The 24,295-nt window shown below is 31.7% G+C and overlaps 1 protein-coding gene across 2 annotated transcripts in view; it reads left to right on the top strand.

Moving 5' to 3' along the window:
• Ey (eyeless) overlaps positions 1-24,295 on the top strand; it is a 119,681-nt gene that overhangs the window by 2,210 nt on the left and 93,176 nt on the right. The window contains exons 2-4 of one of the 2 annotated variants that reach the window (XM_076401335.1): positions 3,081-3,200; positions 20,993-21,158; positions 24,054-24,234. In XM_076401335.1, the coding sequence (XP_076257450.1) occupies positions 3,188-3,200; positions 20,993-21,158; positions 24,054-24,234 (360 nt within the window). In that variant the 5' untranslated portion in view covers positions 3,081-3,187. The remainder of the gene's footprint in view (positions 1-3,080; positions 3,201-20,992; positions 21,159-24,053; positions 24,235-24,295) is intronic. The other variant, XM_076401336.1, reaches the window with a different exon arrangement.

Consider the following 24,295-nt stretch of genomic DNA (forward strand, 5'->3'; position numbering starts at 1 on the left):
TTCGACGCCATCATATTTCATCTAACATAACTAAAATGTAATAATCAAGTTGGGAAAATACAAAGGATATTGTGCAAGTTATAGATAATTGAATGCACCATGATAAGATCGTCAATCGATACAAGATGTTAAATATTAGTGTTGTGATTTATTGACCAAATTGGTAAAAATATATAATTATTGTAACCTTATACGTAAATTATTACAAGAAATCGTGATAAAAGGTTCTTAGAACCGACAAAAAATTAAACCTGGATACACAGCTCAAAACAAGCCTCGCTATACTGACAATTATTCTTCACATATAGTTTCCCTTAACTTTTAGTTATTTTCACATTTCAATTTCTTTGCGGAAAATGGTCATCAAACGAAGAGCCAATAGCTGTAGAGGATATTTCGATATCTATAAATTGAAGAATTGTTAAAATTGATTGGATTCATCTGGGGAATATTGGAATCAAAATAAAACTGTTTTTTCCATAACGAAAATTTCCGTTTCATTTCCGATAACTTATTGAACGATACAGTATAGAAGCTACGGAACAAAAATAAAAAGAGAGAGAACGCGAGCATAAATTCTGAAAAAAAAACCAACGAGTTTAGCAGAAATAAAAGCCAGTCCCTCTACATCCTGTGGTCCCGATTTATGGCGGCCTACATTTCACTAACTCTCCCCTCGATCCTCCTCCTGCGGCCTCACGCCGTCGAAGATAAATTGTTACTAATTAGTAGATAGAGCGAATCTAAAGTATTTTGGTCCGTCGGTTTCCGCAAATGTACTGTCGAGGGTCGAAATTAATTTCGTTTAGCCCGTCAATAAAACGGACCTTGGCAGTTACTTTAGTCTCTTATATATTGTAATAGAAGGAATCTGATACATTTGTTTTATTCCATAATAAATATTAATTCGGCAAAGTCACCTGTAAAATAGTTTCCACTATTCTTGAGTTTGATTTTGCAAAAAGTTATAACATCAAAATCAAGCTTTATAAGTAATTTGTCTTTCAAAAAAGAGGAGGTTCTATGATTGGTTAGAATATATATATATTCTGGGGTGGTCCCGTTGGAATCAAATTAGGATCTATTGACGGAGGGGCGGGGAATCAAAGAAACGCTCAAATTTTAAAGGCACGTGCAAATTTTTCTATACCTCGTAGAAGTACTATACCTCGTAGACAACTGCTTATAGCGTTGAGCTCCCAAACGGAGCTCGTGGGTTCGATTCCCGGCGGGGACAATAACATTTTGTTGTTGTTTAGTTAGAATCTTTGCCAAATCACCTACGCTAGGTAGCGGACCCGGGGCCTGACGCGCTCCTTATTTTCATTCATCGTATCTTTATTCCTATTTTTCCTCATAGGGCTGCATATTTACTAGGTCTTCCCATTGTAATATTAAATAAAATAACTGCGTAATTTATTCAGTAAATATCTAAAACTAAAAAGAGAAAAATAAAAAAAAATTAAGAAAAAAATTGAACCGGCTTCAAAAAATAAATAAGGAGCTCACTAAAAATTAACACATATAAAAAATTTAACTACCAACAAAATAAATCAAAATTAATATAACAGCTTGGATTTGGCACCGAATTCAAGGTAGTCAATTGGTAGTAATTAAAATAATATAATTTTATATATAAAATTGTATACAAATCTATTTAAACATACTGAATAACTTAAAAATATAATACACATTAACTACAAATATAAACAAAGTGATTACAGACACAATGATATTAAGAAAATACTTATTTATTACTGCACAAAAATAAATTGCAGCTGCATTATTTAAAAAGTACTTATTGCAATGAAAATGTTTCAAAATAGTGTATAGCCCTTCGTAAAGATTATTTTGAAAAACAATGCATATAAGCAACTTGATATAAATAAATATTATAATTCTTCTTCCTAAATACCGAAATATAGCAGCAACCCTGGCACCAAGATATGAATTATAGGATTTCCAAATAACCAGGAGTTACGGTTGGTAACTTGTGGCAGCCATGTTGTTTAAACAACGTCTTTTATGAGAACGCTAAAATCCAACGATTGAACAAAAAATTCGAATAAGAAAACCTTATTTTGAAAAACGTGTTCATTAGGGTTCTAATTTGGACCAAGAAACCTTGAGAAAGAAGATGTTAATATGATTAAGAGGCCATGTTAATACGCATAATTACCGTATATGAACGATCCAACAAGGTTCACAAACTGGCAGTATAATCACAAAATATTATAAAAAATATGTCGATCGATACCTATTAGTTTATTCATAGTCTCGACAGTTATGAGACTTTTCTTGTTATTCTAAAACTTTAGAAAACTATTTCTAACCTATTTGCTGTAAAAATTACAATGTACTAAACAACGACAATGACCTTAAATTTATGTTTGTGATTGTTTAACATTTGTGATTGTCCTTAGGCAAGAGTGCAAAATCCGTCAAAGAAAATCATCCCAGTCACGCCAGTAGCCTGGCTGGGTAAGACCGAATGTCTTCTCGGATGATTTCTAAGTCACTCGCTAGTCCAGGTAAACCTTCGTTGGTAAAAAAGATAATATAAAATATTTAATTTATATCATTTACTAATATATTGGGGTCTTTCGATATTTATACAAAACTTTTTAATATTAAAATTTCTTTTATTGAAGTTTCAACGAATAATAATCTGTAAGTATTATTATACTTACTTACTACGTTACTTTACATAATATAACCCAGCAATTATGTCTTTCCCTTTCTTTTCCAAAAGAAGTTCGAGAAGGTCTTACATCTCCGTCTCACTTATGAAACGGTTAAGAAAAGCTTTTGCAAGCAACCGTTGGAATGAACTATCGTCGTCTTTTCTTCTCAAAATTAATACGGTAAGGAATTCGTACATCTTCGTGCATTATCACGAATAGAAAACAGTCGAAACGTGCATTTGACTGAAATAGTAATTACTAATTATTGTCGCTAATTTTTTACAATATATAGATATTTCACATGTTTATTTTTCATAATGGATTCTATAGCATAATATTATTTTAGTTTATTATAATTTCATATTTATACAAAATGATTATTTTGTTTTGTTGTAGGATTTGTGGCCGTGTGGTGACTTTACAGAAGCACCATCATTCTCCCTGCACAGCAAATCGGGGCGGCCGTGGCGCCATGGCCCTCTGGGATCACCTCCGTCGACGATATGGCACACAAAGGTAAAGGTAATGGTAAAAGCATTACTTAATTGTTTGCTGATATCATAATTAGTTAGTAGTAGGAGTGAAGTTAATTTGATATTTTGTCCTGAATTATTTTATTTAAAGGTCAAGAAAGTATTAAGACACATATTACAATATTATGGGAAAATACTGTAAATATTCTGAATACCATAATGCCATAATAATGAGTAGATTTTTAAAGTTATGTTTAACAGTATGATATGCAATTGAATGCTCTTAACACTGTAACACATGTATTTGTGTCTAATTAGATTCATATATTTTTGTTATTTTATATATATATATATATATATATATATATATATATATATATATATATATATATATATATATATAGAAGAAGAAAAGAGAAAGAAAGAAAGAAAAGAAGAAAACTCACTTCTTAGAAGAAAACTTCTGTAAATTAACCTGCAGTCCTGCGTAATACACTTCATCAAAATCCTTAGATATACTCAGGAATGTAGACGATAAATATATTTTAGTACCTAGATCTTTATTTACATATGGTGATTGTCTATATATTTATTCTATAGTTCCGCGTTAGTTAAGACAATATTTATATCAACTTTAGTAGTCTAGCACCTATGAGTTTGGTATACCACTGTATCCACTCATCATAAATGAAGTACCTTTTAATGCTCTAATAATGCTAAATATTTATTCTTGCAATAGATTTTTTTAAAATTATAATAACATTGATCGTCAAGTCTTTATATGTTGTGTAATTGTGAACTATGCTGTATACTGTCTCTTACCAGTTTCTCATGTTCGTAATATCCTTTTTCTGACTTCTCTTTCCGTTTTAAAATTTCTACAAATAGAGTAGAGAATATTATCTAGTAACTTATTCTAAAATGCTTCAACCTTTCCTAAGTATTACTGTCCTCAAATTATAATAACGAATATCTATACTGTAAAATTTAAATCTTAACAAGTAATATATTGTATGTCATAAGATTTTCAATCGTACTTATACTGTTTATAAAATCATAGCGTTTTTAATAATAATTTAAAATTTATTCAAAATTTGGCTTATATTTCTTGTATATTGTTCATGATACTAATATGAACAATATATGCAATATATGCAATATAGCAGTCATTATGAAATATTTCAGAATTTGTATATGTATATACAGTAAAGGTCGCTCTTAAAATAATTTTGGCCATTCCTTATTACATAATCTTTTATGACAATTATCTTATCTTATTTATACTTTAACATAAATAAATGTTTATGGAACTATATGGATCTTCTTAAAAATATGATTTCATTCTGGTAAGTCCCATATTAATATTTCCAACGAGGTGATTAATTATATCGCTTAAGTACACCTCAACTTGGGTACCACTAGTACCTTAACACCTTTTGTGCTTTATTCACTAAATAGGACCTATTACACACTAGTGCCAAACAACGGCTGTCGTTCGCGATGAATACATCACCTTTTGATGTGAAATGCCATCTGTTAACGTCGAACTATGTTCGAAACCACATCGTCGGTTTTCTCTCACTTCTAAACCGTCTCCCTTCCGTTCCGCAGTTCGTAGAGACGAGTTGAAAAGCCTAACGAATTGTGATTAGAGAAACTTTTACTTTTGTTCGGCGCTGTTTGATGCTGACCCGACGTGTCAGTAGCCGCTGATCCCCTTGTAAGAACCTCAGTTCGGGGGATGTGAAAGGGATCCCATTATCAGTTTTTACCGCAGAAGAATATACAACGATTAATATATTTATATACAACTTAATTATTAGACTTTAAAATTTTGTTTTCCTTTTAACAATTTTAATTTTTTAAATTATAATATTGCTGAATCTTGGAAACAAGCATTGCATATTTAATCATTAACATTTTTCAGTAAATCAATTATTAAACATAATGGCTTGAATCCTTAAATATTGCTTATGATAAGTAAAGCAGATTATTTTGCTTCTATTTTCGTATTCCTCATTCATGAAACTGGACAGCTTCAATATTAATACAATTATTAAGTCTTATGTATATGTATATGTATATATATATATATATATATATATATATATATATATATATATATATATATATATATATTCTGTACCTACTCACTACACTGAATCAAACCTTAACGTATTTAATAAACAAATGTGTAAAAATCGTTAAAATTACTCTTTTGAGTTTGTTGTAATCCTATATCTATAGTTCAGTTTATGTATGAAAGCTTCCAAACGAAAATAGGCTTCATAACTGAAGATTACAATATTTAGTCTACACTGCCTACGAAAATCTTACCATATTATCTCAGCGCAAGCTTTTCCTAGGACTGATTTAAATTAAAACTTACACTAATTGAATTTTGGATGGAAATGCAATTATATCTTCATAATTAAGTGAGACGTGAACCTTAGAAATGCTTAAAAAGTCCAAGGGGTGCCACGGATTCGGGTTCTTCTTCATTTTCATTAAACTTTCTTTCACTTCACTTTTAGCCACCAAATTAACACCAGAATCATCTATTATAGTCAAGGAATCTTATGCCGGATTCAAAATAAACAAAATAGGTCGATCAAGATCAATCTCGACTATCCTGTATTAGACTTTGTCAGGCAATCCAACCCCAATCCATAGAATTTCTTTTGTATGGCGCCGAATCTTGAACATTGTTACAGTCTGACAAATATAAGCTTGAGGTTTTTCGAATGAAAGAGCTAAGGCAAATTCTACATGTTTTTCTACAAGATCATATCGGAAATGAAGTCATTCTTTGAAAATGCTACAACAAGTGTAGACTTCTCGTCCAATATATACTTCTCTGACAAAATGAAGCTTTCAGGCGGAAAACGCAGTGAACAGCTCCGAAAAACACATAAGTCAAGATCATAAAAATCAATCTGAAATATAGAAGAGGTACATTGTCCGAGGCCAGAACACATAGCATAGAACTCAGCACAGAACATCGGCAAGATTGCTACACCAATAGTAGCGTATTGGTTGAGAACCGAACGCCGGTTATGGATTGATGTTATTGATATTTAAAATATCAATGTGAAAGCCGATTTTCTTGATAGATACCATCCAAAAACGAGGCGACGTACTTGTGGTACTGAACGGTGGTGATGAGTGAGACGTCTAGACACAGGCAATTTGGTTTATGTTCGTATACATCTAAATACTCAATGTCGTTTTGTATGGCCTTCGAGAAAATGCTCATTTCTTTTTTCATTCAACTCATTTTCTTTTTGTAAAATAAATTAGTATTTTAAAGCAAATTAAAAGTTTTCTTGTTTTATAGTCCTTCATATTTAATAACTCCCAAAACCTGGGAAGTCACCAAACGAAATAAAATCCTATAGACCTCTATCTCCGCTGCCAATAATATCTAAGGTTTTTGAAAAACAAAAAACTTCATACCAACACACCAGTTTGGGTTTATTAACAAACACTCAACAATTGACCAGGTCCACAGAATAACAGATATTATTGAAAAAGCCTACGAAAGTATGCTCAGCTATATTCTTAGATGTAGCACAAGCCTTCGATAAGGTTTGGCATGAAGGCCTTGTTCATAAACTACAGAAAATGCTACCAAAACAACACACCGAACTATTAAAATCATACATTACAACCAGAATGTTTAGAGTCAAGCAAGAAGAACCTTCCAACAACTTGCAATAAAAGAAGCTAAAGCAGGAGTACCACAAGGAAGCGTACTGGGAACAATGCTTTATCTACTTTACACTTGTGATATACCACAAATGGAAAATATCACGATAGCTACATTTGCTGACAATACTGCGATTATAGCTGTCGTAGACAATAGTGAAGAAGCCTCACGAAAATTACAACAGGCAATTGACAATATAAATAATTGGACACAAGCTTGGAAAATAAGAATTAATGAAAGTAAATCGGTACATGTGCAGTTCACCTATAAACAGACAAGTACCAATAACGTACAAGCCCCAATAACATTAAATAACACTATCATTCCATATAGCAACAACGCAATATCTCGGAATGAATCTCGATGCAAAACTTCGCTGGAAGGAACATATAAAAAAGAAAAGAAAAGAATTCGAATTAAAATATAGGAAAATGTACTGGCTAATTGGAAGAAAATCACAATCATCAGTACATAATAAATTGCTTTTATATAAGCAAATATTGAAACCTATATGGACATACGGAGTTCAATTATGGGGATGTTTTGCAAAGAGTAACATAAATAAAATACAAATTTTTCAGAAAAATGTCCTGAGAGGTATTGTGGATGCACCCAAATACTATAGGACCGATTATCTACATCGAGACCTTCAGATACCCACACTCAGTAAAGAAATCAAGAAAATTGCAAGGGGGCATGAGTAAAGACTCCATTCTCATACGAATATTGAAATACTGCAATATTTGGATACCACCAGAACAAGACAGACTCAAAAGAATCAAACCATCTGATCTTGTGTAGTGTTGTGTAGCGAGGTGCATATGTTAAAAATTCAGCAGTGACATGTATAAACATTATATTACCAGAGACTGAGTTAGGGCCGATGGGTCCTCCTAGTTATATACCTAAATTTAAGTTAGCATAAAGACAAATTGTAGGTTAGACGGAAACGACTAGTAATAATGTATTAATTAAATGATAAAATATAAATATTTAATTTCGAGTAGACCATAATGTTGTTTCCTTTTAAATTCATTCAATTAACTGGAATTAAATTAATTATCAAAAAAAAGGTTCTGCAGTTACTCGAAACATTCCTTGGTATAGTTAAGTGAAGTTTGAGTAAAGGTATCGCAGCTGAAGCTGTAAGGCCACAAAAGGTGATTTGAAGGTGCTGAATGACCCCTAGCCATAAACTTTTCCAAGTAAGAAACATTAAAGCCTTGTAAAATACCCCTAGTCTGTGGATTCTGGGCACAGGTATCATAGTTTAGTGTGTAAGGCCACCAAAGGCGGACTAAAGTTGCTATGAACTAGCATAATCTACTGGAATTTCGACATAGGCTTGCAGTTCAGAGTGAGCGACCACCTAAATCGTATTGTAGTAGCTCATTTTCTTACCTGTAGACTATTGAAGTCCTTTTTATCGTCATCAATAAAAGGAACATCGGCGTCAAAGTCGGCCACACCACTCGGATGTGTTTTGAACATAATGATCCTGTCGAAGGCCCTTTCCTACTTCTTTTTCCTTGGCCGAATACGTTATTTTTTAAAAATGTAATTTAATCATTTGAAAACACTATTGTAAGTGTGTGGTACTATTCTGATCATTTAATAATAATCTATTTTTAAATTATATTAAATGATCACTTAATATTATGACGTTCTCGAAAATGGAAAAAATGTAAATGGCACGAATGCCCGTTCTAAGTTATAGGACAAGTAACATGAATAAAATAAGTACTAAACCTGAAAAAAGGTTTCGCAGGAGACATTCGGAGGGACAATGCGAACTACAAATTGAATGGCACAAGCGACGTTGGCGGAAATCGATAGAAAGTTGCCGACGACAGTGGTCGTTCATATCGTAAATATTCTTAAGTACCGGACGTGGCGGGACGAACAATTTAGGGGCGAGAAGATGAGCCGCCCCGACGATGGACCAGCTCGTGGCCCGACCGGAGTTGGAGATGGGTGGGGGGGTCAAATGGAGAGACAGAAAAAAGCGATGTCGTCCTTTTTATCGTCGTCAATAAAAGGAACATCGGCGTCAAAGTCGGCCACACCACTCGGATGTGTTTTGGACATAATGATCCTGCCGAGGGCCCTTTCCTAGTTCTTTTTCCTTGGCCGAATACACTTTATACACTTGGGGACTACTAATTTAGATAATGATACATTAAGACTCTTAAGTATATCAATCTAGAATATTACTTAAATTATTGATACTATATATACACATGCTAAGTTGTTCAATATAGTTACGAGGTAGTATTTATCTTTCAACAGTAGAGTTAAAAATTCAAAATTATATTATGGCCTGTAAATTAATTTTAAAGGATTTACTGATATTACTGGTGATTTAATCGCATGGGGTACATTTACAACTTCATGATGAAGCCTCACTGACAGACTTCATTTATCAATATGTTATGTGTAATTTCCTCAAAGTGTGAACATACAAGTAATACATACAGTAAATTGCATTGCGGTGTTGCCGCTTTACATGAGTTTGAAGAAAGAGTCCGCCGAATACCATCGAATACTTTGTGAAGCTTATGGCAAGTATGCTCCTTCGATTTCAATAAGTCTATGCTGGTTTCGAGGTTTTAAAAGTGATTGTTTCAACACCGAAGACAAAGAGCTTTCTAGACTGACAAAAAATGTGAAGATGAGGATATGAAGTCATTACTCGATGAAACCATCAATGAGTCGTATTCTCCAGACTTTGTACCTTCTGACAAGTAGCGGCTATAAATGGACAATACCTTGAATAAAACATATTGTACCGATTTTTCACAATAAAGCTTCAAATTTAAAAAATGTTTTAAGGCTAATTGATAGGCCTAAAGTTATATATTATTATTTAATCTTTTATCAGAGAATAACCAATTTGGGCTTTCATAACACACCTAGCTATGCTCATAATAGGTTTTGCTAGCAATAAAAGAGGATAGGAGGAATAAGAGGATTTTGTACTTTCATGACTATGGATGGGACTTGAACTTACCACCATGATCGTGAACCAAACTCTAAAGCCAATTAGAAATCGATTAAGAAAAGTCAGATTGTCAGATTTTGGGAGAAATTTAAATACATTTTATTTGTGGAAAATCTCCATAACGATAAAAACATAAACACATATTATTAGAAGCAAAACTTTTCAAGAATATATAATTTTCCTTTAAAACAACCTATCAAACCATTCAAGAAATTATCGTTAAGATCAGTGAATTAAAGTATGAAATGAAAGTATCCAGATGACTTGATATATTTAGTTCTCTGCTTTTGGCTCATTTCACGTTCAAAAAAAAAATAGTTAACGGAAAACGATATTCATCAAATTATTTGGTTATGTAGAGGATTAAAGAGAATTTTATTAACTTTCACCTACTTTTATTTATTATACTAATTTTCAGCAGTTAAATTAACAAAAAGTATGAAACTTATTTTCAAGCTCTTTTGATTCTTCTTCAAAAAGACTCTTTTGATTTTGAGAATTTTCAAAATGACCTCGTCAGATTTTGAGAGTTACTAAAATTCGACGTTAATATGAATACAAGCTAATAATTTAAAAAGATAGATAAGTCAGGAAAGTAAGAAAATTTTACCATGAATATGATGGTGAACTTTCACATCCTTTTATTTACCATACTAATTTTCAGCAGTTAAAATAATAAAAAAAGTATGGAAATTATCATCAAAGCAGGTATATTACGGATATTAATCATTTGGGATTTTTTCGAAGACTTTTTTGATTTTAAGAATTTTCAAATTGGCTACATCAGATTTTGAGAGAAACACACAAAAATGTGGCTTTAATATGAATACAAGCTAATAATAGATTCCATTCAAATCTGCAGTCAGTTTTATTATGTATTTTTGATACAAGTGTAAAACAGCTTTGGTTAAATAAGTTAGTTCATATGTTCTGTGAATGATGAACCAATGTAATGGTATTGCTGCCAAACACCGCATATTCCAAGATGATAGTGGGCCCATACAGATAGCTTCAAAGGTTCAGTATTCGGAATATAATCAAGCATCTTTCCTCGCCAGCACACTCTCGAAACCTCAACTTAATTGAATCATGGATATTGAATTATGGATAATTTTTGGTAGATTTTCATTTGCAACATCACTGAAATAATGGCTAGAAAGTTTGTTGGAAACTACATCTTATTAATAAATAATATTTTGTCCATCTCATTATGTTGTGAAATAGCGATAACAATACCATGGATGTAGATGGACTGAATGATCCTGAAGTTAATATTGTGTATTTTTGTTGTTGAAAAACGCTTGATGCTGTCATTCTTCTTCCCTATTTTTACTAACAGAAAGAATCGCAATATCAGATATTTTTCATTTGTGGTATATCACATGTGTAGAGGAGGTAAATATATAACTCCAAATGCTTTCTTGTAATATATCGCTTTAGCTTCTTTTATAGTAGAGTAGACTCCTTAAAGACTGCTACTTTTAAACATTCTAGCTGTATAAGAATGGCGGCTGTATATAACAAACACCAGATACAAACATTATATCTATAAAGCCTCACCAATGTTCACCAATGTATTGATATTACATTGATATATTGATATGAAAATAAAACTAAATTTTTGACATTAACAAATTGTCATACACTAAAAATATCTTACATTTAAATGATAATATAAAAGATGACAAATAAATCGGCACATCCAACAAGGGTATCTCCATGCGCGAACCTTCATCGAATAACATAAACAAAGGCGTTTTACCTCGCTTTTCTACGGCCCGTCGCCATTAATTACACACCAGGGCGGTTAATTTTCAGCCGATCCTCCGCCAGTTTCCGCACAAAGAACCGTCGTAAAGCCAGTGAATGATACACCCATAAAACCGCTGAATCTGACGGCCGTCTTCGTGGCGTGGCATTAAAACGCCAAGGGGCGCGCATTGTCGTCGCAGAAATCGACTTTTCCTACCGCTGAATGGGGGGGTTCTCAAGACGACGACGCCACCGTACCACCCCAACCCTCGTCCTTTTCGTGCGTGTCTCCTACCCGATATAAATATAAAAATCGAAGAGTATTCACCTTTCACGGGCAGATTTCATTTGTCACTTTCGAGATAGAGGTGGACCGAACCGGAGGATATGCGATTTTTGGTATGGATCGTTCGTAAAGGCGAGCTCTTTTTTCCATCGTTGATTTATTGGATTTGTCTAGAATCGGATTTTACGTGCCGACTATCTTTGCCGTGTTATGGTTTTCGTTTTGTTCTTCGCGCGCTGGAGGTTTGATATTGATGGAGCGGCTTTTTCCTTTTGGGATCCCTCCAATGCCTGATAAATGATTTGTTGTCACCTATTCGGTTTGAGTTTATTTTTTTTCCTCCAAACTATTTTTTCGGGGTTATTTTATTTATGTTGATTCTGTCTTCGTAATCCATCGATGTATATACGAGCTTATTGGCCCAAAAATGTTATCAGGAATGTTAAGCAATGGAAAACTTTTATATACTTTAGTAGAATTAAAGTAAACATATACATATTAGGTTCCTGCACGTATTCTAACTATTTGAAAAGACATATATTGAGAAGAATAGCTAGAATACGTATTAATAAAAACATTTTCCATCATTTTCTACAACTTTTTCCCATTTTTCTGGCAATCTGATGATTCCGTTATAAAATATTATTAGTTAAATAAGCACTTTGGTATTTTCGGCCCTCTTCAGCATTTATGAAACATGAGCTATCCAAACTATGCTTCATCGATCTCAACAAATGTTGATCAGAACATCTGATATATATGTTGGTTACAGTAGAACTTTAAAATTAAGGCAGAAACAATTTATTCTTTGGCAGACATCTTCAGTAAGAATTTAATTATGTTTTAGCTGCCCATAAAACGCTACACCTTGCTGATTCCACCATATGCACAGCAAGATAATGATGGATACTTTGATGTTAATGTGTCTCTTTTGAACTAACCCACTACTTTCTACGTTTGTGATTGTCACATTAGGTCTAGTTTTCATAGCCAGTCACAATGCGCAACAAAAAACTCTACTTCTTTTGCCATGCGAACAATGACATCACGATATCGAAACTGTTTGAATTAGTATTTTCAATCAATTCGTGCGGTGTTCACTTTCTTCCTTCTGGATATTTACCATCGTGTGTAAATGTCTGGAAACCGTTGATTAATCAACTGCTAAGCTGTCTGAAAATTCTTTGAGTTAGGTTTTCGTCCAATAAGTCTTGTAATTCATTACCATCAAACATTTTGAACATCAAAATCACCACTTTTAAATGGTTGGAACCAAAATTGACAATTTATATATCATGGAGTAGCATGACCATGAGTTTCTAAAACTGTTTTATGGTCATCGGGAGCAGATATTTTCAAACAATAATATAGTTCATAATTAGAGTCTTTATAAACCGAGTAACTCAATAATACAAAACAACGGGAAAAAGCTATTTCATGCAGAGAAATGTCAAACTCTATGAATTGTATAGTTAAGCTATATTGCTTAACAATTGTTAGCGCATACTTCATATTTTCATTAATAAATATTGCTGATAAAAATGCATGCAAGCGTATGATATAGATTCATATTGGAAAAAATATGATGGAATTATAACATGTGTTATTATATTATAAGCATACTAAGAAATCAGAATGAAAATATGTACTTTCAGACCTCTTGCAACCTGTAGCTACATACTCTATTGGTTTCTTGCAGACCAATTACCTCTAACTTATTCCACCGTCATTTTAAAACTGAACTTATGTCGCAATATCTTTATGTTGTTTATCTTATTGTTGCCCATTTTATATTTAATGCCTAAGTCAAATACCTAGATCAATTCAGATGTGGTTTAACGGATAATAAAAATATGTTTAAGATTAAGTATTTTCGCAGAAATTTTCATAAATAGTTATTTTTAATCTGGAAGAATTCCTCTATTCGGCGAACTTGGTTCTTCTTGGCTTTTTTGCAATCATAAAATACGAGTAGTAATCTAACACCTAAAAGTGTAAAAGTTTTAGAAATAACGCTAAAGAAAACTTTCAAATAGATAATTATTATATTAATATTATAGTATTCGCCTATTAAATTGAATATTAAAATGATATTTTAAATTAGAAGCTTTATGGTGAAAAAGCAGTGCAATGTATTTTATTCAAAGTATTGTTCATCGATAGCCACTATGTTTTCCCATCTTTCAGGCAATTTACAGATTCTATGTCGGATGATATATCTTTTGACCATATTCACGAATTGACCCATTTTTTGGTATCTTCATAAGAAATGCTCATACAAGTCATTAGCAATATCTTGAAAATACGGCCGGTGGTATAATACTTCCGCCTTTTAATGTTTGCAAGTATGTTTTCACCAATTCTGCAACATATGGTCTAGCATTGTCATGCTGAGGAATAGCATAGTTGTGTCCTTGCTTGTATTCTAGCTGTTTTTCACGCAGTGCTTGGCTTAAACACATAATTTGTAGTGGATAACTATCCCCACTGGTGGTTTCATCAAGTAATACATTTAAATCCCTGAATTCTTTTTTTTTGATTGTTTAAAATGATCGTCGTCTTCGGTATCAAAATCACCACTTTCAAAATATCTAAACCAATATTCACATGTTGGTATCTATAGAGCATGGTTGTCTTAAGCTTCACACAGCATTCGATGACCTTCAGTTGCCATTTTCTTCAAATTAAAAAAGTAACTCAAAAATTTAATATCCTAATTTCAATGCGCTGAAAAAATGTTTAATAACACATTGACAAAATAATATTTAAGAGTGAAGCCTGCAAATGACGCTTCAACACCAGGTTGGTTCCAAATGTACATGATGAACACTGTTCTAAATCCTTTAGAATTAATATATAGCAATTAATTTAAATGATTATATTAAGTGTATTATGTTTGTTATTATTTTTCGTACTTTGGTCTAACTAAACATGTAACTTAATTTCTCTCTCTCGTCTCATTCTAGCTAGCCAAATTTCAAGACCCATCTCGTTGAAAGACCCAATGAAATTTTTAAGAATATCTGGGTAAACCGACATACTTAATCTTGCGAAGTATTCAAACATTAACCATAAAACATGAAAAGGCAACAATAGCAACATTCGAGAATAATTTGTGATTAATATCGTGATCAGAATCTAGAGAAGCTTTAAAAATAGCTGCAAATGGCGAGTATATAACCATCCAATTACCGACACTTGGTTCTTTTTTATTAATCACCAGACATTATACACAAAAAATTGATCAAACTTTTATATTCCTATTGTTGTCACTCACCTTAGTGTTGGTAAGTGAAAATAAATTTGAAAATGTTTATCTTAACATTTTGGTGCTACTTTTTCTACTAAGGTTATCTATCCTAATAGATCATTCATGTACATATTCATACATATGTACATATTCGTCAGTCACATAAGAATCGTACAAAAACTTATATAGAGTGACGCCCAACCCACACGATATTCGCCAGGTGACAATGCGTCAATAAAAAGCGTAAATGCGTCAATTACTGCTTAGACTGGCTGATTTTAATTCATTATTATTCGAAGACGAAGACAATGTTTTTAGCACCTATTGAACGATATGGACACAGAGAAATAGTTGCAGTATAGCGACACTACATGAAACACAGCGCATGTCATGCAAAAGTTGAAATAATGACTTTAGGGTTGACATTAATGTGCTGTGTACTGACTACCATTATTGAATTCAGAGGTTTACGACAATAAGTGTTACTTGGAGAATGAATGTATAACATCAAAATAATTACATAAAGAGTCCATCTCTAATTGTTGACAATACTGACTAGTAAATGTGTTTAAATTTTCAATAAGGGTGTTACATACCACATAAATATGGCGGCCGGGGAAGCTTTATTTCACAGCCAATACAATGAACTGCTGCTATTCTGATTTTGTACAATCTTAAAAAAAAACCTTTTCTATTTCATATATTTCTCCCTGTTCTTGATCCATATATTTTTTAAGTTTATTGATTACTATCCAAAAAAACCAAAAATAAATTTAAAATGTTTATCAAATCATTGTCATGCTCAAGAATAGCATAGTTGTGTCCTTGCTTGTATTCTAGCTGTTCTTCACGCAGTGCTCGGTTTAAAAACATAATTTGTAGTGGATAACTATCCCCATTGGTGGTTTCACCAAGTAATACATTTAAATCCCTGAATTCTTTTTTTTTTTGATTGTTTAAAATAATCGTCGTTTTCGGTGTCAAAAACACCACTTTTAAAATATCTAAACCAATATTCACATGTTGGTATCTATGGAGCATGGTTGTCTTAAGCTTCATACAGCATTCGTAACATGTAACTTAATTTTTCACACTTAATTTTTGACATGAAGTAAAAAGTTAATATCTGAAGATTAAACTGATGAACACATTTAGAAATTACCGTTCCATAGGTTTTATAATCGTCTAATGTTCAGGCTATTCACAATATATATGAATATATCATTTCCATATACTTCATATACACAGATTTGTATAAATCAAAGTAGAAATGTATCTGTAACTATATATTTTTCGAAAGGGATAACGCAACGCAAACAATAAAAAAAAAGGGCATCCAAACAAACGGCAGAGTATCGTAGATCTGCAGAGACCGCGTTTAATATTCTCCACCAGGCCGACGCGTCCCTTTTTCCCGTGAAAAGTTTGTAAATTTTATCGTCGAAGCGAATGATTGACGTTTTCGTCGGATTTCGCCGTCGTTCATCCTGATTTCTCAAAGAATTTCTTTACACTTGTCGATTCCTTTATTTTCGACGCGTCGCCAATACGATCGGCAGTCGGGGCACGCTCTTCAAACCATACACAAGATAAATTTTTGAATTCGTGCTGTGTAATATCGATGCTTTATTTTTAGCCAGAGGAAATGGGATAAGGAGGGAACGGGTGTGATCAATCGAAATCCAGAGGGAGGTTATTCAGTTCTTAGCCTTTAAGCTTTGTAACAGTTTTCTTTTATTTTTTGGTTAAGCAACAACGTTTGTTTATTACTTTAAGTTTAATGTGAAAAAGCCTTATTAAATTAGAAGGTTTATTATATTGAACAACTTATTTTTTTTTATTAATTACATGTTACATTAGATATGCTTAGTACAATATTAATTTACAAATTGTATTACTACTATTCTATTGTACCTGTATACAGAAGCAAGGCGAGTACGGGATTAATACATCAGTATGTGTTTCCCAAATTAAAATAAAGCTAATCTACTTAAGATAAAGTTAAAAATACACTTATACACTAAATAAGTTTGTTTGGTTTGATTCGCTTCAATATTCTGATTTCTTACGTATTGTCCAGCAGCTGTATTGCTTCCACGTTGCTCTTATTTAGCAACCTTATTTCATGCTTTAAGGCGAAATCCTGGATCACTTCGTGTATCCATATAATTTCGAAATCATCGTACAGCTCTTCGTCGGTTACGTTACGTAGATTAAGAGTTGGTAACGAATAGTTAGAACTTTGTCTTGGATGAATTGGATTACTAGTTGGTTTGATGTCTTAGTGTAATCCCATATTTGCACCCCATAGTACTGCATTACTACTATTCTGTTATACTTGCATACACAAGCAAGGCGATTTCATACATGTCATGCAAAATGTTGAAATAATGACTTTAGGGTTTGATTACCTCTCCAAGATGTGCAGTGTACTGACTACCATTATTGAATTCAGAGGTTTACGACAATAAGTGTTACTTGGAGAATGAATGTATAACATCAAAATAATTATATAAAGAGTCCATCTCTAATTGTTGAGAATACTGACTAGTAAATGTGTTTAAATTTTCAATAAGGGTGTTACATACTACATAAATATGGCGGCCGGGGAAGCTTTACCTCACAGCCAATACAATGAACTGCTGATTCTGATTTTGTACAATCTTTAAAAAAAACCTTTTGTAGTTCATATATTTCTCCATGTTCTTGATCCATATATTTTTTAATGTTTATTGATTACTATCCAAAAAACCAAAGATAAATTTAAAATGTATATCAAAATAGTATAATTAACTATATTTATAAAATAACCAAAGAATTTCATTCTTTATATATCCACATTTAACACTTAAAATGAGGACAGCGCTAGCCATATCAAGCTGACACTGAATTCAATAAAAGATTAGAGAATATTTTATAGATTTTTTCAACAAACAATTTAAAACCGAAACGGTTTTTACAATGAATAAATTGAAATAAAAAAAATTTCTAACTATGTTGTATTAAACTCGTATAAAAGAATAATTACAAGAGATGTAGTTTATAGTTATGCATTATGGTATTTAGAATAAATGTATTATTGTTAAAATGATGTCATTCGCATTTAAAAAAAATTTCAGTTTATGTAGTTGTACAATAATCAGCAATTTGCTGATACGCCAGACCATATTTTTAATGATAATAAGGCATGTTTCTCATTTCTTTCTTCTTTCAGGTAATTCAAGATGGATATACACATCTTGATGCCTGACGAGGTAAAACGCAAACAAACGAGGATCCAAAAACAAAGTGCCGATGTAGCTCACCAACATTCATTTGATTTACATATTTTAGATAATTCTCTATTATTTGTTTGATATTTGTTCTATTATATAATGGTTGAAATTATATTGTAAGAATCTTTAATTTAACATACTATTATTCTTAAATGGAATTGGAAAGGCTTAAGGGTGAAATTAAAGGATAGAGACCGGCATTATATCTGCCTTTAGGAACTGGTACTGGAACTTTCTTCCTGAGTAAAATTCTCTTCATTTGACTTCTTCAAAAGATCATGGAACTGCCTGCATTGTTTCATGAAACCTTTTTGCTTCTCCAGTGATCTAGTATGCAATTTCCTTAATGTACCTAGTAATTTTACGTAATAGTCTGATGACTTAATGAACTGTTTCGCTTCAATAGACTCCTAATAGAAAGGTCCATTATAGATAAACATGGACTTTAGATATCAGATTTGATTAAAAGTTTATTTAATAAAAGTTATATGTTCTTTTGTCTTGTTGCAATCAGATTTTGTGTTTAAAGTCTAAAAGTTCCTGTAAGAATGATGTGAACATTTCCGTGACATCCTTTGGCCGTATACAACTACTAATGGACTGTCTTTTATTTTAACAAAAATAGGTGGCGATGATTCTTTTCGATGATAATACGTGACCATGTATGGGTACTTATTTTTGTTAAGTATATAATGTAATTTAAAATATTTCAGTTTGATAATAATTATAATTGACTTTAGAACATTAGCATTGTTTCAAATGAGAGTTGATGAAGCTGCGTCGAAATTTCGACTGTCGTTTTTGTATTCCCGTTATCGAGCGAGGTTGTCAGTTGACGACTGTCCATTCTTTAGCTCGTTGTAACACCGATAATAACGTGTGCACAGTTACATGATGTTTGTTTTAGTTTTCCTTCTCTATATATTTCTATTTATATATGTTATTCAAATATGAGTTCTTGCCATGTGTTGTCCAAATCTACATAAGAGCAATCAAATGAATAATCAAATTATAAAAACATTGATATCGCAAAGAAAATGGAAACAGAGATAAAATATTCCATTTATTAACATCAGAAAATATATGACTAAATATTTTACAATTTATTGGTTACTCTGTGTTATATAGTAGTAAGGAGCTCCTTTTTACAACACATTTTTCTACAGTTTTACTCGATTTAATTAGCTTTTTTATAGCTTCCTAATTGTAATTCATTATGATAATAATATTTGAATAATTGATTTTGTATAATTATCAATATAAGACTAATGGTGACAGTTGTAGTGACGAACGTTTGTATTGAGTTGTTAGTAAGCAATAAAACTTAAAAAAAACAGATTTTTTTGATTGAATTGATTGAATAATAGTAAAGAGATTATTATCAGTATTTTTATTAGATTATTTTCGTGTCATTAATTTTAACTCATTTATGAAAAATAATTTGTGTCAAATATGAGAGTATATTATAATGAGTAAATTCCAGATTGTATGTCAGAACCTTTTTGAAAAAGTATCAGTTCTTACCAAATCCTCAGAGATAAACATATCCATGGTAAAGTCAGCATTTTCTATCATTTTAAAATGTGGTCGATTCTACTAATTATGTATATAGTTTAGATTTAATCTCTTTAAATTCATTAACCATCACTACATCATTATTATATCTTCAACATTGTTATTATATTTTTTTCTACTACTTGGTTATAATAGAATAACCACATTATTCCAAAATTCAATTGACCAACCCTCCATTGGTTCATCGCAAATATAATTTCTCCGTTTTCATAATTGGGACAACTAAATTATTTATTGATGCATTCTTAACTCGTTGGCCAATTTAAACCCTGCAGATTCCATTTCCATTTCGTGCTGTATATCGATCTATTATCTGAAAAACCTTCAAATGCATTATCATGCCAATTACAATATTAAACAGCACAAGAAAGTGTCCATGCTTGTAAAGTGGATAATTAATTAACATATTGTTGAACTTCTTTGGGTTCAATACAGTTGACTGATCTAACGTTTAAAGATAGAACTGTTTATTTTTCAATTTTCATATTCATATTTTTATTTTAAAAATCTCGGTCTTTTTTTTTAAAGTTGTCTTTGCTGGTTGCTGGTTTTGACTATTATTAATAGAGAATAAGCGCACATTTATCCCTATTTTTGTGGTGCATATATATATATATATATATATATATATATATATATATATATATATATATATATATATATATATATATTTCTCACGAAGATCGAAACATCTTGAACGTTTAACTCACACCATCACTGTCAACGTTCCTTATTGTTTAATGATAAGCAATAATATTGCAAAAAATTATTCTAAAAGCACTGAAAAAAGAAATGACTCATGAACGCTCTGTTTCTATTTCGATAAATATCTAATGGTTATTTATGATATTACTCAAGGGTATGATGAAATATTTTATTTGATTTCTCTTCTATCGATTGAACTTATATATAGAACATGTGATTGGACTGGCAAATGGTAAGAATGCTCTAACATTTCCATCCGGCTAACGATGTGACTGTGGACAGGCCATAGCGGTGTGAACCAGCTAGGGGGTGTATTCGTCAGCGGGCGCCCCCTGCCCGATTCCACCCGGCAGAAAATCGTGGAGCTGGCCCATTCAGGAGCGAGACCGTGTGATATCTCCAGAATACTTCAAGTTTCGAACGGATGCGTGTCCAAAATTCTCGGCAGGTATAACAGTGGTTGTTGTAGAAGCTGTATGAAGCATTTTAAGTTGTTTTTTTCTTTTTTCGTTACCGTGTGATTAGTATGTTTGTTTGTACCGTTTATGTTTCAATGATTGGATAAAAATAACTGTAAGATGATGACTACGTTGGTAGAAAGTCCTTAATTGTCTGCGTTTTTTTTTTGGGATTCGTTGATAAAATGTCAATGTTAACGTCAATACATATTTTTTACCATAGAATAGGGAGACTTAGAAGCGCATATTACATGTTAAAATTGGTTCTAAGTTACGCTCGGAATCCCCGTGTGAGGGCGCTTACGCAGGCGCACTGTAACAATTAGGTACGGCGGGATGTTTAAAAATATTTAGCGGGAAATTAAAAAAAATTATTATTATTTTAAAAAATTCATATATTTGAATATATTTTATTGAAATATAACAATTACATTAATTTTCCTTGACCATAAAGACATTGACGTAATCACAGAGATATCTCCACTACCCAAAACACGTAATCTTCTCTCTAATATTTAAAATAAACATTAAAATAAGATGATATAACTATTAATTGTTTTGTTGTTTTATTTTTTTAGAATCAATTATCAACCTACCTAAATTGAGGTACATTTCATCAAATATGACAACTGCAGTTCGGTCTATACAGTCAAATTTCTGAAATAACGACCAAAATTAGAGGTTACTACTTCAACAACCAAAAGGACTTATTCAGTAACTGCACTAATGTTCTTCTGGAAGGTAATCAGAATATCTTCGATAACACCTTATATCCTCTTCCACTGCATTTCATTGTAATTTTAAGTTAAAACCTCCAATCTCTAATAATAAACATAAATTTCTTATTATATATTTACTTCGGTTTTGTTGGGGTAGAAGAATCTTCTATATATCTACCAGAGGTTGGCTTAACCTCAATAGCCTTAAACAACTTGTGTTATTGTAATATTGCTATTAGGGGCATATTCTTTGTCTTGCCGTAAAGGTAAATAATCTGTCAATAAATACAGGTTAATTATTTCAATGCAATAAATCATAACAACATACTTGCTATTTAAATTACAAGTAGGAATTAAATCTTGTTTCAGCCATGGCTTTCCACATTAAAATGTTTACAAACTTTCCTGGACCTACATAGGAGATTACCATAGATTATTATATTATTTATTATTATAATAAATTAAAATACACAGAATAATCTAAAATAATTTTTAAATATATATAAAAACACATACCGAAAAAATTGCTGTAAATTACACCACAAATTATATCACCTAAAAATGGTCGTTAACTGCTTAGGTTAAAATTATTAATACCGAAGGCGAGCGAGAGAGAAACACACATATAGCTGTTGCATTTTTAATTTACATTTGGCCGCGTAACGGGGATTCCAAAAAGCTCAAACGTGGGATGCGATTTGTCCATACAAGTTTCTCTTCTATATTTCTCTATTCTATGGTTTTTACTTATTTTTAAAATAACGGGTGAATTTTTACAGATTTTTCTTTTTCTTTCTTTTGCCTAACTATATTTAAAACATATTTTCGTGAATTTTGGTAATTTTGAAATGATCAGGCGCAGGAAACACTGCAGTTTATGTTGCATGCCCTCTCAGAATAGTAAAGTTCAGCATTTTCATGAGAAATTTTTCATTAGTCGACAGTAAAAAATGCCATCTTGTCAAAAACTGTGACTGATAATGAGGTTACACTTCTTTTATCTTCTTCTTCTTCTTCCGTTTATTTTTCGAAAATTTCAAACGTAATGTTGTAGATAGATTTGGACAACCAAATATGCCGACGCCAAAACTTTGCCATTTAAAGTAGTTTTTCCTGTATAGGTGGGACACGAACAAGATATTTTATTAGAAACTGGCCGGACTAATATAACTAATAATACTTTCGATAATTAAACAACATTTTATCCAAGCTTGTTTACTTTAAAAATAATTTGTTTCTATTAATAGCACTAGGATTAACTTATTGCATAAACAGTTCAAAACGCAGGAAGAATCATTGTTGACGTTATCACGCCGAATCCTTCAAATTTGTTTATTGATTGTTATTGTTTTACATGAAATAAATTGTACGAAAAATCTGTAAAAATTAAGTTATATACCTAATATATGACAATTATGACTAAATATATGATAAAATAAATATTTAAATACCATTTAAATTATATAAATATATAATATGGCCTTGGACTAAATTTGAGATTCTTCAGTAGGTTCGAAGCTTTATTGTGAAATATTGTTCAGTTCGTAATTTATCGTTATTATTACCATCTTTCTCGACTTTTTAACGTCTAAATAAAAATTAATTGCTTCCCTGTAAATTCGTTTATATTTAATATGAATTTAGGAAGTCACTGGTCTTGATTTAGATGATATTGTAGAATATTTGATATTTGACAGAAATATATACTTATATATACAAAGTCTGAAGATAGCGCAAAAATATTTACGTGATTACTACACTTGTAAATCTCACAAGAATTAATTTGCTTTCTACAGCAAATTTTTGAAAATATATAAAGAAGAAGAATTTTAAATATAGATGATACTTTATACTTATAAGTCTGTTTATCCCCAATTATATATTTGCTCGTTATAGACAATTTTGGATAATATAGTTTGTTTTGTAGATTAGAAATAATAGTTTCAATACCATATTCGAACGGAGGTAATATCAGGAATAGTAATTAAAAAATAATAAATCTGATACGATAAATCGAAGTTAACTTGGGTTAAAATACATTTAGCATTATTAATTATTTAGATACGATTCTATTTTGAATTAACTAGAGCGAACTAAAATGGTAGAGTAAAATTATGTTTGTCTGTGGAAACTGTTTTGAAGGCTTTCTTTAAATTTCTTTTGTAGATACTATGAGACCGGTTCCATTCGACCAAGAGCAATTGGCGGCTCTAAACCACGGGTGGCAACTGCAGAAGTAGTGTCCAAGATATCTTCGTACAAGCGGGAATGCCCATCTATATTTGCCTGGGAGATAAGGGATCGACTTCTACAAGAAGGAGTCTGCACAAATGACAATATACCAAGTGTAAGTATGAAATAAAATTTTAATTTAAAATATATACAACATTATTACATTAAAATTATTT

Source organism: Rhynchophorus ferrugineus, unplaced genomic scaffold (genome assembly GCF_030347505.1).
Source record: "Rhynchophorus ferrugineus isolate W39M unplaced genomic scaffold, kcgeb_rfMv2 rfM3, whole genome shotgun sequence".
NCBI lineage: Eukaryota > Metazoa > Arthropoda > Insecta > Coleoptera > Curculionidae > Rhynchophorus > Rhynchophorus ferrugineus.